This window comes from Symphalangus syndactylus, chromosome 3 (genome assembly GCF_028878055.3).
Source record: "Symphalangus syndactylus isolate Jambi chromosome 3, NHGRI_mSymSyn1-v2.1_pri, whole genome shotgun sequence".
In the NCBI taxonomy this organism is placed as follows: domain Eukaryota; kingdom Metazoa; phylum Chordata; class Mammalia; order Primates; family Hylobatidae; genus Symphalangus; species Symphalangus syndactylus.
In genome coordinates, this window is record NC_072425.2 from 93447970 (window position 1) to 93469861 (window position 21892).

At 39.2% G+C, this 21892-nt stretch overlaps 1 protein-coding gene across 2 annotated transcripts in view; it reads left to right on the forward strand.

Annotated features, from left to right (window-relative positions):
* CRPPA (CDP-L-ribitol pyrophosphorylase A) overlaps positions 1-21892 on the forward strand; it is a 336452-nt gene that overhangs the window by 35963 nt on the left and 278597 nt on the right. For both annotated transcript variants that reach the window (XM_055272530.2, XM_063637045.1), the window contains exon 3: positions 321-470. In XM_055272530.2, coding sequence (XP_055128505.1) covers positions 321-470 — 150 coding nt within the window. The remainder of the gene's footprint in view (positions 1-320; positions 471-21892) is intronic.

Consider the following 21892-nt stretch of genomic DNA (forward strand, 5'->3'; position numbering starts at 1 on the left):
TGCCTCCTTCATCTTCAGGGAATACCCAATTGGATCTTAGCATCTTTTTTTTAGTGTTGATCTCAATGGCCTGTGATCAGAAGGATTTTGAACTTATAATGAAGGAAAATTTCACCTTAATGTATGAAACTGTAATACTACAAAATTGATTTTTTTACCTGAAATAACCATTTTTGAACCAATCACACTTATTCAGATGTTCTCTTAAGGTAGCTTGTTGAAGGTATGGATAAGATCTATCAAAAGTGAGATACTGAATTCAGAATTTCACTTTAAAATGGCTTGTGGTGAAATATATTCTTTGCCTCTTTGTTCTTTAGGCAGCAGGAGCCATTCGACCTCTTGTATCTACTGTCATCAGTCCATCTGCTGATGGTTGCTTAGACTACTCGCTAGAACGTGCCAGACACAGAGCAAGTGAAATGCCCCAAGCTTTTCTATTTGATGTGATTTATGAAGCATATCAGCAGGTAAGAATTCGGGCTTTTTGAATAAGCTGCTGTTATGTCAGGTTCCCCAAACAACCTCCACATTTGGAGAATTTCCAGAACTCATGGGACTGAGCATATAGTTATACTCAAGGCTAAGACTTATTACAATGAAGTAGTAAGGTTATATAGCTGCATCAGCAGAGAGAGATGCAGGCAGAATCTTGAGGAATCCATTTGCAGGCTTCTAGATGCTCTCTTCCCTCCCTCTCCTGAAGGATCATGCAAAGCACACCTTCTTTCCAGCAATGAAAATTCAGCAAATTGTGTGTGACATTTATGCCCAGGGAAGGCCTGTTAGAGATACAATGCCCAGGGTGTTGGATTGGTCATCTGGATATCCTCTGCTTGGCACATACAGAAATTCCAGATTTCCAGAAGGAAATTTGGGGTCCAGCATAAATCATATTGTTGATACCAACAGTCTAGGCAGGCACAGTGACTTGCCCTTGTCAGTTAATTCTCAGGTGCTGGCTGAGGGCCTGTTTTATAAGCCAGTCTTTTTAAGAACAGCAGTCTCAGATGTACTATGGAAAGTTATCTGTACAGCTCTTTAGACATTTTGTTAATCAAAATTTTAGTTAAAAGTAAGTAACTTAAAAATCAAGTAATTTCATTAATATTACTGGATTGCTTCTGGTTTTCATGTTTTGGAAATACTGCTGTACTTACATAATTTTGCTGTCATTTGTTTGCACATTGAGTAAATAGTTATTGAATATCAGATATTGAGCTTGTCAGAAACTTCCCAATGATGATTAGTTTGAGCAACTAATTTAGTGCTTTAGTCAACTTGCTATAGGAGGTGAGGAAGAATTAGGTAAGGGGATAGAAGAGTGGCCGTAAGGATTAGAGGGTAGTATCCCAGAAACTTAGTGTAGAAAGTACTTTCTGATTGAGCTGAATCAGATGCAAGCTGATCCATGGTCATTGTAGAATGTGGCAAAATAAAAGGAGGTGTGCAGTTTTAGGTTATAGGTAACTCTTCCTCTTCAAATGGTACTGGAAGGTCACAGATGTCTAACTGCCATTCTGTTAAATGTTGCCTAGGATTTCTAAAAAGTGAGGACTGAGAACTGTACATAAACATTTGCAATGTGAGATTACCAGTGTTTGATGGGAGCGATGGATATGAAAATCTTGTTGGAATTGATCTAAGAATAGAAGGGCTGATTTTTCAGGAACTTTTATACATATTGAGTAGAGAAATGGAAGGAGGTAGGTGAATAGTTACAGATTAAGATTGATTTTTTTTTTCAGATGGATGATAAAACAGCACATTATTATGCTGATGGGGGTAATTCCACAGTGAGACGACAGTGGTAAAGTGAGAGTGGATGGGACCTACTGCATTAGTGGTATTGAAGTTGACCTTGGCGGGGAATATGGATAGTTCATCCATAGGGACAGGAGGAAAGAGTAGGTGAAGAAAGATGCAGATAGACTGGTAGATGTGATGAGAGAACTTGGAATTTGTCCCTTTTGAGGAATGCACGCGGAAAATACGTAATAGTGTTGACCATTTGGGAGCTGAGCAGTGCATTAGGGTTCTCCAGAGGAACAGAACTAATAGGATATATGTATATATGAAAGAGGATTTATTAGGGAGAATTGGCTCACACAGTTATAAGGTGAAGTCCCACGATAGGCCGTCTGCAAGCTGGGGAAGAAAGAAGCTGGTAGTGGTTCAATTCAAGTCCAAAAGCCTCAAAAGTAAAGTTGAGAGTGCAGCCTTCAAAGGCTGAAGAGCCTGTTGTCTGATGTCCAAGGGCAGAAGAAACAGGAGTAAGCATCCAGCACAGGAGAAAGATGATAGCCAGAAGACTCAGCAGGCCAGCTTATCCCACCTTCTTCTGCCTGTTTTGTTCTAGCTGTGCTGGCAACCAATTGAATTGCCCCACCCACATTGAGGGTGGGTTTTCCTCTCCCAGTCCGCCCACTCAAATGTCACTCCCCTCTGGCAACACCCTCACAGACACATCCAGAGACAATAACGGCTATTTAGGCATCCTTTAGTCTAATCAAGTTAATACCTAATATTAACCATCACAAGCAGATATCTGGCAATTGCAACCAAGGTGTCATATGAAGTTAGTCAGAAGAAACCCATTGCAAGCTGATCCGTGGTCACCGTAGAATGTGGCAATATAAAAGGTGGGCAGTTTTAGGTTATAGATAACTCTTCGTCTTCAAATGGTGCTGGAAGTTCACAGATGTCTAATTGCCATTCTGTATGCTGACTGGCTGGATTGCTTTTTCTCCCTGTTTCTTCTGGCTTATCTCATTTGCCCCCTTATGTATGCTCTAGCCATGCTTACTTTAGTTCTTCAAATACAAGATTCCCACTATCTGGAACTTTGCTTTCTACCTTGCTACTTACTATTTAGTTATCCTGTAATTATCATTTATTCAAGGAATTCTTTTCTGTTTGGCCACACCAATTCTTTTCTGTTTAGGCTGACCCATTCTGTGTTCTTTTAGTGCCTGTTTTTCTTCTCTCCCCAGCATCAGACTTATAATTGAATGATTACTTGAAGTCGTTTGTGAAATGTCAAACTCCTCCACTAGGCTGTGAGCCCTGTGAAGGCAGGGATGGTATCTGTCTTGTTCTTAGCAATCTGATATTACTAACACCAAGAATATATTTGTTCAAACAAATAATCATAAAAGGCTATGCATATAAATATATTAAAAATGGTCCACATACTTGCTCTTCCTCTGCCTAGGCCACTCTTTCCAGATTTTAAACTGCTTATTTCTACTTTTTTTTTTGTTTGTTTTTTGAGATGGAGTTTCTCTCTTGTTGCCCAGGCTAGACTGCAATGGCACAGTCTTGGCTCACTGCAACCTCTGCCTCCCGGGTTCAAATGATTCTCCTGCCTCAGCCTCCCAAATAGCTGGGATTACAGGTGCCCGCCCCAATGTCTAGCTAATTTTTTGTATTTTTAGTAGAGATAGGGTTTCACCATGTTGGCCAGGCTGGTCTCAAACTTCTGACCTCAGGTGATCCACCTGCCTTGGCCTCCCAAACTGTTGGGATTACAGGCATGAGCCACCACACTCGGCCTATTTCCACTCTTTATTGAGGTCTGTAGCAAACATCATCTCCTCAAAGAAGTCTTACCTGATAATCTTATAATCTTAAAGTAGCAGCATCTATCATGTATCCCTTTTTCTGGTATAAGGTTCACTACTCCTGCCCACTTTTGGTTTCCATTTGGTTTGCTTGCAATATATTTTTCCACCTCTTTACCTTAAGTTTATGTGAGAGTCCTTATGTGTTAGTAAGTCTCCTGAAGACAGCAGATACTTGGTTGATTTTATCCATTCTGCCATTCTGTATCTTTTAATGGAGCATATAGGCCATTTACGTTCAATGTTACTACTGAGATGTGAGGTACTGTTCTATTCATCATGTTAGCTCTTACCTAGGTACTTTTTTTTCATTGTGTTATTGTTTTATAGACCCTGTGAGGTTTATGTGGAGGAGGTTCCATTGTGATATATCAAGCTTTTGTTTCAAGATTTAGAACTCATTTTAGCATTTCTTGTAGTGCTGGTTTGGTAGTGGCAAATTTTCTCAGCATTTGTTTGTCTGAAAAAGATTTTATCTCTCCTTCATTTATGAAGCTTAGTTTGGCTGAACAGAAAATTCTTGGCTGACAATTATTTGTTTCAGGAGGCTAAAGATAGGACCCGAATCCCTCTGGCATGTAAGGTTTGTGCTGAGAAATCTGCTGTTAGTCTAATAGGTTTTCCTTTGTAGGTTACCTGATGCTTTTCTCTCATAGCTCTTAACATTTCTTTCATTTATCTTGACCTTAGATAGCCTGATGACTATATGCCTTGGTGATGGTCTTTTTGCAATGAATTTCCCAGGAGTTTTTTGAGCTGCTTGTATTTGGATGTCTAGATCTCTAGCAAGGTCAGGAAGTTTTCCTCAATTATTTCCTCAAATAAGTTTTCCAAACTTTTAGACTTCACTTCTCCCTCAGGCACACCAATTATTCTTAGGTTGTTAATCCTATATTTCTGGGAGACTTTGTTCTTTTTTTAAAAATTTTTTTACTGTGTCTGATTGGGTTAATTAAAAAGCTTTGTCTTCAAGCTCTGAAATTCTTTCTTCTACTTGTTCTAGTCTATTGTTGAAACTTTCCACTGCATTTTGTATTTCCCTAGGTGTGTCTTTCATTTTCAGAAGTTCTGATTGTTTTTTCATTATGATATCTGTTTCTCTGGAAATTTTTTCATTTATATCATAGATTTAAAAAAAGTCTTTGTTTTTCACCTTTCTCTGGTATCTCCTTGAATAGCTTAATAATCAACCTTCTGAATTCTTTATCTGGCATTTCAGAGGTTTCGTCTTGGTTTGTATCCATTGCCTGGGATCTAGTGTGATCTTTTATAGGTTGTTATAGAACCCTGTTTTGTCATACTGCCAGAATTACTTTTCTGATTCTTTCTTATTTGGGTAGACTATTTCTTCAAATTGTTCTTGAATTTATTTTTTTATTGGACTGTGGGTTTTTTTTTAATTTATTTTTTTCCCCTTTCAAGGATCTGACTTTAATGTTTATTATAGCCTAATTTGATTTTTGGTGCTTTTAGGGGAGAAGATGCTGCATGAGTTCCTGAGTTATAGAGGATCTTTGTGCACTGGCTTTCCCGGATGCTGATTGTAGTAGTTGTGTACTTGGTGTGTGGGCAGGTTGAATGTCTCCTGTGGGGTTGGAATGGCAGGAATCTCTTGATGCTTATCTCATTTTGTTGTGGTATACACTTTAATTTTTCTGTAGTATTTTATTTACTGAGTTGATTCAGGCTTCAGGTCAATAGGGAGGTATCCTTTGGTAGGTACCAGTTGTAGCTAAGGCAAGTGAGTAGATGTAATACTCAATGGTGGGCAGAGGTCCTAGCCTTGATAAAGGTGGCTGGGGGAGCTCTCAATTAGACATGCTGAAGATTTATTAGATGAAGGGTGGGAGCTACCTCAGCTCCCCTGCCAGGCCAGCAGGAAAGCGATCTACCTCATAGCCTCACTCCTGTTCCAGTGTTCTGGCTATTCAGATCGAACAGGCAGCTCTTTTCATCTGTAGGAATGTTGATGTTCCAAGTAGGGAGGAATTGTGACTCTGCCTCTCATGCAAGCCTGAATCCAGGAGTGCCCCTTCTATGGGAGTGCAGTCACCCTGAATTGTTCCAGGAAGGCTGTTGATAGGTGCATCCACACTGCATTCCTGTGGGAGAAGCCTCAGCTGTGTCTGCAGTGTGGTGTATGGGGGTGGGAGGTGGGGGAGGGCAGAAGACAAGGACCCCTTCTCCAAAACCCTTCATGATTACAGAGGCTGCCTGCCTGTTGGTGTAGAAGTGCAGACTTTCCCTACTGCACAGCACTGCAATTATGTCTCTGCTATAAGCAACTTCCCACCAGCAGAAAGACCTGGGACTGGAGGCCTGTCGTTTAGATTCTTTTGTCCCACAGGGTGTTTCCTTGATGTAGTGCTCTCTCCCTTTCCCTAGGAATGGGACTTCCTGAGTGCTAGACTGCAGTGATATTGCTCTTCTGGGTCTAGCCACCCAGTGGGGCTACCAGACTCTGGACTGGTGCTGGGGAATGTCTGCAAGGGATCCAATGATGTCTTCAGGTCTCCCAGCAGTAGATTCAGCTCTGATGGAGGTGGCAGGGGACTGACACAGACTCTGAGATTCCTTGGTTGTAGATTGGCTTAGTGTGCTGACTTTCTTGATTGCTGGCTCTACTAGTAGTGAACTTGTCACATGGACAGACTCAGGACCTCTGGTTGGCCAGGGTGTTGCAGACAGGGGTGATAGCTGAGATCATGCGGCTGTTTTCCCCTACCTGGGTGCGATGTTATTCTGCTGAGGTGCTGTAATGGCCTGTGTTGTTTGGCTTCCAGCTAGGAGGTGGTGCTTGCAAGAGAGCAGCAGCTGTGGTATTAGCAGTAGGATTTGAGCTTGCCCTAAGTTGCCCTGGGGAGGAAGTATTCTGGCTTCTCAGGAGATGAGTGGGGCCGTAAAGTTCCCAAAAGTTTGTCCTTTATGTTAAGCTACCAAGGTGGGTGGAGAAATACCACCAGGTAGGGGCAGGGTTAGGTGGGTCTGAGCTCAGACTCTCCTTGGGTGGAAGCTGCCATGGCCACTGTAGGGAACAGGTGGTTCTCCATCTACTGTGGTAATGTTTCAGGGAGGAGTATAACTGCCTCTGCTGTGCAGAAGAGTTCACAAAGGGAGTAGGAAGTAGCAGGCAGCAGTAAGCCTCACCCAGCTCCCACGTAATTGGTGAGGCCAGTGTTGCTCCCATAGTGTCCTGCTAACAGCACCATGTTTAGATCTGGGCAACCTGTGCACAGAACTCAAACATGCCCCAGGCCATTAGATTCCCTACAGAAATAGCAACCATGGCTTTAAGGCCATGTCCCTCCCCATCTGCCCACAAGGCTGGGCACCCAGATCCTGTACTCCTATCTGTGGCACACTTCCAACTTACCCTTGGGTTCTGTTCAAGGGAGTTTATCCCCACTTGAGATTATACCACAGAATTCAGTTGGGAGCTTCTTTCACCCTGTAACCCCTCCCTGAGTTCATTGGCTAACTTCCCTGAGGGCTTCTCTGAAATATAGTCAGGAATGGCTTCCCTTGGCTAGTGCTGGAGACTGGGAATGCCTGCAAGGGACTTCCTGCTGTTGCTTCCACTTTTATTTTTCACACCACTCCCTAAATCCAGTCCAGCTCTGGATAGGGTTAAAGGGCTTCTCCTGTGGTCTGGATTTTCAGATTCCCCAGTGGGGATGTATGATTGCAGGCAGGCTTTCCCCCTCTCACATTCTGGACATTTAGAGATTTTCACCTGTCTTCACAGAGTAGGCTGCAACCTGCCACTTCTTTCAAAGGGTCTGTGGATTCTTCTGGTTTTTCCTGTTAAGTTCCTGTTGTGGTTCTTGGGGAAAAAAAAATCACATTGTGAATCTCTACCCACTATTCTGTCCTTCCAAGTGGGCTAGTCATGCTAATACTGCCTGCTATCTGCCATCTTGGGGGCAAAAAAAAGATCATACTTACTTTGTTCTGCTTTAGTTTTGCTTATTAGGTATCACTACCTGATATATCTTTTTTGGTGTGTATCTTTCCTACTAAAGCCTCAGTTCTGTGAGGGCAGGTGAAGGAAGAGAAAGACCCTCTCATATTATTTTATATTGTTTTCTACTCAGTACCTGTTTTAAGAAAAAACAACAAGGAAGTAAAACCAAAGATAGGCAGCCTGGCGCCAGGCCCAAAACCAGGCCTGGGCCTGCGTGGCTTAAACCCAGTAATTAAAAATCAACTCATAACTTAGAAACTGATGTTATTCATAGATTCCAGACATTGTATAGGAGAACACTGTGAAACTCCCTGCCCTGTTCTGTCTCTCTCTGACCACCAGTGCATGCAGCCCCTGTCATGTACCCCCTGCTTGCTCAAATCAATCGTGATCCTTTCATGTGAAATCTTTAGTGTTGTGAGCCCTTAAAAGGGACAGAAATTGTGCACTCGGGGAGCTCGGATTTTAAGGCAGTAGCTTGCCGATGCTTCCAGCTGAATAAAGCCCTTCCTTCTACAACTTAGTGTCTGAGTGGTTTTGTCTGTGGCTCGTCCTGCTACACTGGGACTTTGTCTTGTTCAATCTCATTTCTAGCACCTAGAAGAGTTTATGGCATGGATTAGGTTCTTAAATATTGCTGATGAATTTCATGTGTATACATATATGTAGACATATTTTATATGTTAACACTAATGCCAGTTATATAAACAGATTTGATGTGAGTTATATATGTGCATATATTAAGTGCATACACATTAATGAAGTCCCCTTAAATCTTTAAGAAATTCATCTGAAAAATTATTCTAAGTATGGGCAAAGATCTGTGTGTAAGGTTGGTGATTTGCAGCACTTTTATAAGTGTGGTCATATTTACTGAGCCTTTATTTCTAGAGATCAATAAAATTGTGACATTTATTAATAGAAGCTTTAAAGGGTCACTAAAAATTATTTTTGCAGAATTTGAGCATGAAATTGTTCATATTAGAATGTTACTGAGAAACTAATATATAAAGTTGTAATAACAACTATATAAAATCTATATATGCCTGTTTGTAAGTGTAAGTGCACACAGAAAATCAGAAAGGTTGATTGCACTTGTGAACACCAAAATGCTACTAGTGCCAATGTCTGGATTGATAATTTAAAAGTCAAAATCTATTGTATTTTACTTAAGATGTACAAATTCGCATATGTTTGTTTTCAAAGAATCTTGGGCTTTTCCATGTAACTAGGTATTTGTTCAGTTTTATTTTATTAAGATTGGAGAAGAAAACTATTTCATCCTTGAGAATTTTTAATGACACATTAGGAGTTTGCTAAAGGAAAATATTTCTAAAGAAAATAACAAAAGAATAATACAAATTCAATAGTGGAAACTATGCGATCTCCAGGAACATGAAGAAAAGCCCACGGATTGGTCCAATGGATTCTTATTGAATCTTCAAATGTGAAATTCTTTTCTGTGCAATTTGAGGGAAAATAATAAATTATTATACAAAGAAGCTTTTTAAAATCCATTTCCTGTGAAAATTGGTGTTATGCTCACAGATGGTATTCTGAATTTTATTGTTCAGAGACCTGGCCTTGATTCTAACACATGTTTTTGGTACATAGAGAATTTTAGAAGGTAATTTGTTAATTAGATTTGAATGAAAATTCACGAAAGATACAGCAGGATTCAGCCAGTGACAGAATCAGTCTCTGGGGTGTTAATTATATACCTTTTGCTTTGATATCCTAGACTTGACTGTGGAGATATGTAATATTTAAGTGTTAATCTTATAATGGAGATTGAGAAGGTGTATTTTTTAAGTGCCTGTTTAACTTAATTGAAACAACCCCTCCCCGCATTTTTAAAGATTCCTGTCACTTATCTGTGGGTAGCTGAATATAATAGCTATAAAATTAAAGAAATATGACAGGAATTCCCATTCATAGCCTGCCTGTACCCCACATGCGTTAGAATAAATAAGACTTGTATCTTGTACTGTCAACAAGTTTGGGCTTTAAATACTGAGTTAACAGGAACAAGTCAAAAAGACGAAATTTTATGAAGTGTCCTTTCTTTATATTCACCAAGCATTACAACTCTCAGAAGTTTTCTTTCAATTTTTACAGTGTAGTTCTCCATTTCTTCTCCTTTCCTGCCTTCCTCCCTGGCTGTTTTTGCTTAGTTGTTTGGTTGGGCCTGGATTGGATTTGCAGATAAGGAAGAGCCTCAGGGGAAACCTCATGTCACATTGGCTTTTGGGATAGGGGGCACAGTGGGCACAGGGAGCAAGGGGTACAGTAGAAAGAGATAAGAAGGCATAAGTTTTTTTTTATTCTGACAAATAGAGATTTGAGGAAAGGGGCAAGGAATGCAAAGATCCTCAGGAGGGTGAGTGAAAGAACATATGAAGAAAAGTGATTTATAAAGAGAAATGAGTAGGGATTTAAAGATGAAGCTTTGAGTCAGAAAGAGCTGACTTGTTACTTAGTGAAAGTATTTGCAAACCATTGTTTCTTATACAAGTCAGTTGCAAACCACAGTAGCAAAGTGGCACATCTCAGTTATTAATGAAAACATGATCTATATATTTATGGTATTTCATCAGAGAAAGTAAATTGACAATCTTGGTGATGGATTTGGAAAGTGTTTAACTCTTCAAGGTCATGCGTCTTCCTATTTGTCATATTTCCCTTTTTTTTCTCCCTCTTGCCTTTTCTTTTTTTTTACTTCTATCAATTATTCTACTAGGTAGGTTCATATAGTCATGTCATTTTCTTTGGTTCCATTTTGGAAAAATTATGAAGATCTGTAGAAAAAATGATCCAGTGACTGGGATCTTCTTTGAGTATAATGTTTGTTATCCCCAGAAATTTCATTCTCAACCATTAGCCTAAAAGCATAAATTAGCCTAAAAGCATAAATTACTTTTATCTGTTGTTCAGTTCATATGTATGGCAGTTTATAAGTGGTTCTAGTTCTGTAAGTTTCTGTGAGTTTCTATAAGACTAATAAGTATAGTTATATAAGGTTAGCAGTGGTTATAGTTTCAGCCACATCTTCTGTAGCTTTTAATGTTTAATTTTCTAGCTTTTGTCAATCTGATGGTTGTATATTGATTTGTGTTTTAATTAGAACTACATTGCTAGTGAGGATGCAGCTTTGTATGTTTGTTCATGTTTGTGTTACTTATTGCTGTGGTCTGAACGTCTGTGTTTCCCCTAAAATTCCTGTTGAAACCTAACCACCAAGGTGATGATATTGAGAGGTGGCATCTTTGGGAGGTGATTAGATCATGAGGGCTCTGCCTTTATGAATGAGATTAGTACCCTTAGAAAAGAGGCCTGAGGGAGCTTGTTTGCCCCTTCTACCAAGTGATGATGCAACAAGAAGGTGCTATCTATCAGGAATGGGTCCTCATCAAACACCAGATCTGAAGACTTGATCTTGGATTTCCCAGCCTCTTGAATTGTGAGCAATAAATTCTTTTTATAAACTATGCAGTCTGAGGTATTTTGTTATAACAGTCTAGGTGGAGTAAGGCACTTACTAACATTTCAATATGCTTTAATGTCTTTTGTCCACTGTCTTCTGGGTGTCTTATCTTTTTCTTGTTGATGTGGTAGGGTTTCGTATACATCCTAGATACTATTTTTTTCTTGGTCTTACACATTACAAATGTATTTGAATCTGTTTGTCAGTGTTGTCTTTAATAAATTAATATATTACTTTGTGGCCAAATCTTGAGTTGAAGGTCTTGTTTAAGTTCTTGTCTGTATCATGGTTGTATTTTATTCTATTTTCCATTTCACACTTAGGCCTTAAGTTTGTTTGGAGGTCGTTTAAAAATATTCTCTGATACAGGGCACCTGCCTTTTTCATCTTTATAAAAGAGATTTTTTGACATCATTTATAAAATCATCCATTTTTTACAAAAAAAATTAGCTGGGCGTGGTGGCGGGCACCTGTAGTCCCAGCTACTCAGGAGGCTGAGGCAGGAGAATGGTGTGAACCCGGGAGGCAGAGGTTGCAGTGAGCCAAGATTGTGCCACTGCACTCCAGCCTGGGTGACAGAGTGAGACTCTGTCTCAAAAAAAAAAAAAAAAAAAAACATCCATTTTTTTGACTAATTTGTGCCTCTATTATGTTGCCAACTTTTTATATATATGTAGATTTATTTCTGGGTTCATTATTCACTGTCTCCTGTGATACCACCACACTGTTTTATTTTCTGTTAATTACTTTCAAGATTATCGTTTCAGCACAGGTTCCCTAGCAAATAGAGCCTCAGGCAAGCCTTAAATACTGATGTAAGATGATGATTACAAATCTGGCCATTATTTCACAAACACAGCTGGTCACTTCATCACATGGGGACATATACAGACAGGCTTATCCAAAACTGTTGTATTGTTACCTCCAATGTACTGTTCTAAGACTCAGAGTTCATCTGGCATCTCCCTCTGTGTTAGCATTTCTCCCAGAGGCAGTGAGCTCCTAGCTTCTTCAGTCACGGGGAGAAGCCAGATCCTATGACCTGTATCATGGTTCTCTGTCTCCAGAGGAAGCTATAGGTAGAAATCAGAGACTCTGGCTGCTGTCCTCAGTTAAGGACCATGAGGGCCCACAAGCAGTTAGTCACTCTGGTGGAGGGGGCCTAGGAGGCAGATGAGACCAAAGGAATCTGAGGCAGGGAACAAGATGTGATCTGATACACTTGGTAATGACCTTTATAACTTTTCTATAAATTTGAAATCTTATGTTAAGTTTCCTCCAGTTGGAAGATTTTATTGGAATTCTTTAATATTATAAATTGATCTAGGTGTGTCTCTCACAGTCTGGGAGATACGTCAATGACAGGTTGTTGTTCAACATTTGTTATGTGGGCTGGCTGATGGTTAATAAAAATAAAGCCATGACAAAAATTACTCCCTGATTTGCTAGATGGGCAGATTTTAATTTACCAAAATTTTCAGGAAATAAGCAATCTTGAAACCCAAGAGAATTCATGCTTTAAATCTGGATGTTTTGTGGTGCTTAGGCCACACTGCGCATTGATTATATGGCAGATAATGTTGAGCATTAGTTCATCATTGAACATTACCTATCACATTTGCATCATGCCAATTTCACTGAGCAACCTGCAAGTCTGCTGCTTCTATACAATGTTTTACACACTGAAAACATTAGTTGAAATAAAGACAAGTATGCAACGCACTGCTGTGGGATTTCCTTCTCAATCGGGACTCATAGAAAATGGAATTGAGAGTTCTCAGATGCCTCCATTCCTTATCTGTCTGGCACAAAAGGCAACATACACATACCAACTTACAGTGCAACCTTGGGGTTTGGATGCTAGAATGTTTTGACTTTTAAGAATTCATTCATCAATTGATCAAACTTATTTTGGATTTGAAATTATTTTTCAAGATGTTTGTCTTTTGTGTCCAGTGCTTTTAGGATGGACACTATTATTATGACCTTTTGGGCATAAATACCTGAGGTTCAGATGCTCACATTTTATGCCTTAATGTAAAAAGACACAACTTTAACTTTCAGGCATGTAAATGTAAAGGCTGTATTCCAATAATTATTTCCTGCCCTCAGTAAATTTTATAACGGAAAAAGATCTAGGGATTAAGTTGATGTTTTTAAATTTTCTTATTTATGAAGATAGTATAATTCATTCAGATATCTTACATTCTTTGAAGGATTTTTTACTTTATATTAGTAATTTCTTAGATTAGTTTTTATCTGTTCTAATATGTTATTTTCTATCACGTTTTCTAACTGACATTTGCTCTTACAGTATTTTTCTGTCAGGTATTTTGAAATTATAGCAGGCAAATTTATTGAACTCTGGTGTTGTTTCTATTTGAATTCTAAGTTTTCTACTCCCATGATTGTATTGTCTGCAATAATGACAAATTTGTATTTTTTTTTCCCAGTGGTCCTTATTTATTTATCTTTGTTGCTTTGGTCAGGACCTCCAGTATCATGTTGCAGTAATGGGGTATGTTTTTCTAGATTCCATCACTAAAGAGACTGTTTCATTTCTTAAGTATAATGTTTGATGCAGGTTTTTTTTTTGATAAAGACTTTATCAAATTTAATCTACCTTTAATTTTCACTTTTCTAAAAAGGCTTATTTCTCTAAAAAAATCAAACAGATATTGTGCTTTTTGAAATCTCATTCTTTTCCTACATGTAGCTATCATGTTACTTCTTTCTTTTTGTCTAATGTGAATTAGTTTGAAATCAGTAAGTCTATAATGCTATCTTTGTGATTCTGGGGTGAATACTGCTAGCTGCAATGTTTCAGACTATTGAATTTAGCTACCTGATATTTTATTTGGGATATTTTCCGTCTGTGTAAGTGAAATTCTTCTTTTCATAATTTGCTGTCCTTAACTTGCAGTTCAAGACTGTGTCAAACTTACAAAATGAGTTGGGTCATTTTTTGTTTGCTCTTTTTGGGAAAAATTTTTAAGATATAGTCATATCTCATTATTGAAATTCCAATAGAGCTCCTCATTAAGACTTTCTAAACTTGGAGCTTCTTTAGGGGTTGGTAGGGCAGGGCAGAGGAGCAGCCTTTAGATGGTAGTTGATAATTAACATTTCAATTTCCATAATGGTTATTGAATATCTAGGCTTTCTTTTTTCCCACCTATTTTGACCCTTTGTATATTTTTCTAGAAACTTCTGTTCTTTTATATTCTCAAGTTTATGGGCATAGTATTATGTTTTAATCAAGAGATATCTGTAGGGGACGGGGAAGGGAAGATGAAGCTGGTGTTGGAGGAAGAGAAATAATTATCAAAAGCAGAAAAACTGAGACAAACCTCTGACAAGCCTTATCAAGCCAAAAAAAGGAAAAGTAAAATAAATATATCTCGAGTTAAATGCACAGATCATTCTTTAAATCTTTCTTAGATTTTAGTAAGTATATTCTAAGATGCTAATTTCTTAATACAATCAGAATTTCTCTAACATGACAAATTGAGATAGTGTTTCATTATCTTGTAGCCTGTATTTAATAACTTTTTCTCATACCTCAGGTGTCCAGGCAAATAATTCTCTCCTTTGTTTTATAAAGTTAAATATACATATTTAAGGCCGGGCGCGGTGGCTCACGCTTGTAATCCCAGCACTTTGGGAGGCCGAGGCGGGCGGATCACGAGGTCAGGAGATCGAGACCACGGTGAAACCCCGTCTCTACCAAAAATACAAAAAAATTAGCCGGGCGTGGTGGCGGGCGCCTGTAGTCCCAGCTACTCGGAGAGGCTGAGGCAGGAGAATGGCGTGAACCCGGGAGGCGGAGCTTGCAGTGAGCCCAGATCGCGCCACTGCACTCCAGCCTGGGTGACAGAGCAAGACTCCGTCTCAAAAAAAAAAAAAAAAAAAAAAAAAAAAAAATATATATATATATATATATATATATATACACATATTTTCAAAGCATGGATAATTTCTTATCTAACACACTGCTATGGTTTGTATGTGTCCCTCCAAAATTCACATGTTGAACTTAAATCCCAATGTGATGACATTAGGAGTAGGACTCTTTTAGAGGTGATTAGGCTACAAGGGTTCTGTCTTCAATGAGATTAATGTCCCAGGCATCAGAGCTGTCCGGCCCTTCTACCTCTTCTGCTATGTGAGGACACTGTGTGTGTTCCTTTTTGCCCTTCCACCTTTTCTGCCGTGGGAAGACACCATGAGAAGATGCTTTCCCCAGACATCAAATCTGCTGGCACAGTGATCTTGGACTTTCCAGCCTCCACGCTGTGAGAATAAGTTTCTATTGTTGATAAACTACCCGGTCTGTGGTATTTTGTTATAGTGATCTGAATAGACTGAGACATGCACTCTTTTAAAAAGTTACTTTGTAGGCCGAGGGCGGTGGCTCACACCTGTAATCCCAGCACTTTGGGAGGCCGAGGCGGGTGGATCACGAGGTCAGGAGATTGAGACCCTCCTGGCGAACATGGTGAAACCCCATCTCTACTAAAAATACAAAAAATTAGCTGGGCGTGGTGGCAGGTGCCTGTAGTCCCAACTACTCTGGAGGCTGAGACAGAAGAATGGCGTGAACCTGGGAGGCGGAGTTTGCAGTGGGCCGAGATCGCGCCACTGCGCTCCAGCCTGGGCGACAGAGAGAGACTCCGTCTAAAGAAAAAAAAAAGTTACTTTGTAAACTTGTGATGAAATATATAAGCGTGTGGTTCAGTGGCATTAAGTACATTCACACCTTTGTGCAACCATCATCTTCAGAATTTATCTTTCAAAACTGAAACTTTGTGCTTATTAAATGGTAACTCCTCTTCCCCTCCCTCCCAGCTCCTGGCAATCCCCATTTTACTTTGAGTTTGACTATTCTAGGTAACTCATGTAATCATTGTATGTGACTGCTTATTTCACTTAGCATCATGTCTTTAAGGTTCATCTATGTTGGAACATGTGTTGGATTTCCATTTTTGGGCTGGCTGAGTAACATTCCATTGTATGTACATACCACATTTTGTTTATCCACTCATCTGTTAATGGACACTTGGGTTACTTCTACCTCTTGGCTGTGGTGGATAATGCTGCTAATGCACATGGGTATATAAATCTGTTGGAGTCTCAGCTTTCAATTCTTTTAAGTATATGCCTAGAAGTGGAAATACTGGAAAGTATGACAATCCTACTTTGGATTGTTTGAGGATTTGCCATACTTTTTCCATAGTGGCTGTACCATTTTTAGTTCTATCAGTAGTTTGCACGGGTTTCCAATCAGTTTCTACACATCCTTGTCAACAGTTACTTAAAAAAAAAAAAAAACAAAGTAATTGTCCTAATGGGGATGAAATGGTATCTGATTGTGGTTTTGATTTGCATTTCTCTAATGATTAGTGATGTTGAACATCTTTTTATCTACTAATTGGCCATTTTTATATATCTTCTTGGGAAAAACGTCTATTCAATTCCTTTGCCCTTTTAAAATTGGGTGGTTATTTTTTGTTGAGTTTAGGAGTTCTTTATGTATTCTAGATATTAACCCTTTTCAGGTATGATTTATAAATATTTTCTTCTATTCCAGAGATTGCTTTTTTTACTGATACATCTTTTGATGCACAGAATTCTTAAATTTAGATATGGTCCAATTTATTTTCTTTTGTTGCCTATGCTTTTGGTGTTATATCCAAGAAATCACTGCCAAGGTTAGTCATGAAGATTTTGCCCCTATGTTGTCTTCTAAGATTTCTATAATTCTTGCTTTAACTTATATTTAGGTCTTTGGTCCAGTTTGAGTTAACTTTTGTATATGTCACAATGTAAGAGTTCAAATTCATTCATGTGTATATGGATATTCAGTTTTCCCAGCATCATTTTTTGAAGAGTGTTTCTTGTCCATTAAATGGTCTTGGCACCCTTGTCAAAATTATTTGAACATATATGTGGGGGTTTATTTCTGTACTCTATTGGTCTATAGGTCTGTCTTTATACTACTACTACTACTACTACTACTACACTGTTTTGATTAGTGTGATTTTATAGTGACATTTGAAATGAGGAAGTATAAGACCTCCAACTTTGTACTTTTTCAAGATTGCTTTGGTTATTTGGAGTGATAAAGCATTGCTTAATGTAATTGACTCTAATCATATTTTCATTCCTCCTTTTGTCTTATTATCTAGAGTATGTCCCAAATCTAATGGATGTTTAATGAATGTTACTAAGAGAATTGATGACTTTTTAATAGCATAAAATACAGCATGCTTTTAAAACAATTTCTTTTCCTCATGTACTACAGAATAGAAAACTGAACTTATTTTAGAATCCTTAGAGATCAATACTATTTTCTAAAAAATACTTTTATCCTAGTTCACACTTGTTCCATAGGAATCATGTCTTAACAAGACAGGAACATCTGTTTTTAGGCTAGACAATTTCTAAAAATGCAGTGTGGATGAAGTCCAATTGTAAACGTCTACAAGAACAACAGAAGACAAAAAATAAAATGGAGGACATAGAAGCAGAGGCTAGAGTGGGGACACCAACAGTAATAGAGTTGTTGCTTCCTTCCTGTGGCTTGTCCTGAGTTCATGGTGTTGTATTGGAAAAGTAGGATTCTGGGGTAAAAAGGCTTTAGTCTGAGAGATTACTGGAAATCTCAAAGGCACAAAATGACTGTTTGTGCCTTTCTAGTAAGAAAGTTAAAAGTGGAGAATAAAATACTAGAGAAGAGGCATATAACACTTATTCTCTCATAAGCAGTAGGTAAAAGGTCCTATTGGCACTGTCAAAGGGTTTTTGTTTTATCTTCTAAAATCCTGTTTTTTGTTACAGATTTTGGCAAGGGAGGCTCCCTCTCCTGAGTAAATAAAAATTAACTGAGAGGCATATCTTCTCTTAATCTTTAAGAATCTGCATCTTAAATTAGGTTGTCACTTCCAGAGGATGGTCAGGAGGGGACAAAAGTTAGAAGGAAGTTGAGAAGTGACACAGATAGATACTAAAGAATTAAACATAACAGACACTTAAAACTGCTGGCTTTGTACATAGCAAGAACTATGCACACCAGTATCCAGGCAATGCTCTGACATTCTTCCAACGATGACAACTGTTGACTACCAAGCAATTCAATGACGACAGTACTTGTGATCATGCTGTGAATTACATGTGTACTAGTAATGATGCCATTATTTAGGGGGCAGAAATGAAGTTTAAAATGAAAAACTTCCATTAGCTGGGTGTGATGGTGCTCCCAGCTACTCAAGAGGGAGGCTGAGGCGGAGGATCACCTTGAGCCCAGGAGTTCTAGGTTACGGTGAGCTATGATTGCACCACTGCACTCCAGCTTGGGTGACAGAGCGAGACTCTGTCTCAAAAAAACACAAACCAAAAACACAACATCAAGATTATTGACTACTAATATTAAAGCAAACATTTTCATGAACTACTTTTGTAGGAATTAGTCAGATCTGAAATACTTTTCTGGCATTCATACACTACAAAATTACATGCCCTTCAACAAGAACTTAGACATTATGGATTTAACAAATAAAAATTATTTTTTCTTTACATTATTTTGAACTTGTCATTTTACTGACATTCTTTGTGGGCATTAATATCTTGAAAAAACTTGATGTTTCAGATTGGGAGCTAAAGATGTAGTTTTGCATTATATGGACAACTTAGAAGAGTCATTTTGAATGCTTTTGACGTTAATCAATTTCTTCATTTTTTAGAAGTAGTAGAAAGCAGTTTTTTCAGAATATTTTGGACAAGTGGAATTTATACTATTGAATGCCAAGATACCTGTACATTTGCCTCAAGTAGGTACTCTGAAACATGAAATAGCGGGAGTTTTCTGCTTATAGTATTCTTCAGATTCTGTGTCAGTCATTACTTAAGGTTTTTGATTCCTAGTAATGACAGAATAGCATGCCCAACCCTCTGGATACAAATTGTAGACTGTGATATATATTTTATGGATGGGGTGAATGGGGGTGGCAGGATAGGTTTGACCTATTTGCATAAAGGCAGTGAAGAGAGAAAACAGGCAAAAATCAGAAGGGATTTAGCCTGTGAAAGGTAATTGTACTTGGTAAGAGCTACCTTTATATGTTGTTCCACTTAATCGCTTCCCAGCTCCAAATCCACCTGTCATTGCCTGCTGGACCCTATAAACATCTCCCTTGCTTAAGACCTCTTTTAAGCTTCATCACTGGAGGGTGCCAAAGGGATGCTGTGGGAGGAGGGGGCTTCTCTTCCTGATTCTGGCATGTTTCCATCCCTGCTGGCTCCAGAGCTGCCATGGCCGTGTGTGTGGCACTTGGTGGTGTTTACTCTCTAGCAGTTTTCTCTGCCAATCTAGCCTGCTGTTCTCTGCCTGCCAGCTTCTGCCTGTGTACACCCTCGTGGAGATTTTCCTGCTTGCCAGTCCTGGCCTATGGCTCTGTGTCTGCCAGTCTCATTTTGCTGGTACCCCAGCAGTACCCTTCCAGTTTGTCAGGCCAGTCTGTCATTCTGTGTTCAGCCTCAGGCTCCTTGGCCATCCATTCGGGGGCTCCTAGGTTGCCAGGCATTTGCGGTTTCTGACACAGCCTTGTCCTGCTGACCACGCACCAACTCTGGCCTACCTCAAGCCATGAAACTTCCTGTCGTCCGGTGGGCTGCAGCTCAGACATGGAGAAGGTATGCTCCTTCATTGGGTACTCCCCCTCAGACTTTGGGTATCTCTGAGTTCTGTCTTATTCCTTCTTAGTAGTAAAACTACCCTAGTTAACACTTTACATGAAATCTTTCCTGTTGAGATTATTGTGGCGTTTATGACTCTTGACTGAATGCTGAATGATAGCTTTTCTCCTGAGGTCATTTCCCAGTTCCTGTAGTGACAAGGCAGACAGCTGCTATCTTTTTGTCCTGTGAAGTAGGAGCTTGCAGCTGCCAAGGTACCTGGGAATTGAGGGGGATATCCTAGAATAGTGGAGCCACAGAGGAGGGAGGCTGCACACATCTATAAAATTCCCTAAAGCTGAGCGGAGGTGGTGGCTCATGCCTGTAATACAAGCACTTTGGGAGGCCAAGAAGGACAGATCACTTGAGGTCAGGAGTTCGAGACCAGATTGGTCAACATGGTAAAATCCTGTATCTACTAAAACTACAAAAATCAGCCAGGCATTGTGGTATACACCTGTAATTCCAGCTACTTGGGAGCCTGAGGCATGAGAATCTCCTAAACCCGAGAGTTGGCAGTTGCAGTGAGTGGAGATTGTGCCTCTGCACTCCAGCCTGGGTGGTAGAGCGAGACTCTGTCTCAAAAATAAATGAATAAATAAATAAATAAATAAATATCCCCTAAAGGCTTTGCTGACTCCTGAACTGTATACACAGGAGGTGATATCCTAAGGGACCCATGGGAAAGCATCCACCTCCCATAGGAAGGCAGAAAGAGAAAAACAGATACTTCAGCAGTTGCTGAGGTGGAGGAGAAACAGTTTGGAGTTCAAATCCTGCTATATTAGTGGGAGTTTGATAAACATCTTTGGCTTTTCATTGATATCCCAGAGAACCACATTTTAGGAGTGAAGACCACTTCTCAGGACACACTCAACATCCTTCAGAGAAAGTTAACAGAATCTCTAAATGTAAAACATCATTTATAGTGCTCAGTATGTAGTTAAAACTTATTAAATATTGTGACTCGTGTTAAGAAAATAGGTCAATAGAAAAGGACCCAGATGTTGGAAATGGCAGAGTAGTTTAAAATAACTATGATGAATCTACAGGAAAAGGTTGATATAATGTATGAGAAATGAGGAAATTTAAGACAGATGTGGAAAGGGTAAAAAATGGCAATCCCAGAACTGAAAAATATCCTGAATGTGAAATGTAGTGGATCTATTGGCTGTGATTAACAGCAGGTTGAAAAATGAATTGGGGAACTTTATGCAGGGTTCAAAGAGAACAAAGTAGAAGCTGCCTTTCTCCTTATAGCCTGAGCCAGACCTCAGACAGCATCACTGCTATTGTACCACATAGAGCAGAGCAGTCAGAGGCCAGCCTGTGTTTAAAAAGAGGAAAACCAGATACTCCCCCACCTCCAAAAGCATTTGTGGCTATCTTTAATCCACCACAATCATTATAAGAGCAGGAAATGTGGAATCAGACAGCTTTGAGTTTATTTATTGTTGTTGATGTGCTATATTTCTGAGTTGTGGTATTTTACTCAAGAAAGAAGGTAGTACCTCCCTTGCTGGGTTGTTGAGAAGGAAGTATGTAGAAATAGAAAAATTAACACAACTTACATGTTAATAATTTTGTTTGGCTTAACTTGTTCAGTGCCTAGTAAAATATTTATATGTAGATACTTTCAGATAAGTTTATAAACATAAATTTTTTTCTTTCATGATTTTGGGATAAATTTGAAAGCAATCTAGAATTTTTCTCTGTAAATTTTTTTTTTTCCAGTTCCACTTATGCTTTGTTACTTAGCTTAGCTAGGGCATGTAAGTTGTCAAACCAGTAAGAAGGTATTGTCACCACTATCACTGATCAAATCATCTGATCTTTTACAATTACTTAGAGTAGTGAAGAGCTTGCAGTGATATGGGGTAATCAGTGAACCCAGATCTTTATGCTGTAATAATGAATGAGAACCATCAGCAGATGCCTACTCAAGTCACTGTGCTGGTGGGCGGCCGCTTTGCTGGGTTAACCTGCCCTGCCACCCTGCTATCTCAACACCCAAACCTCTCTACTTCAAGCCTGTTCTATCAGTCAGTGGTGGTAGATGCCAGAAGAAATGAGGATGTTGGGAGTCCA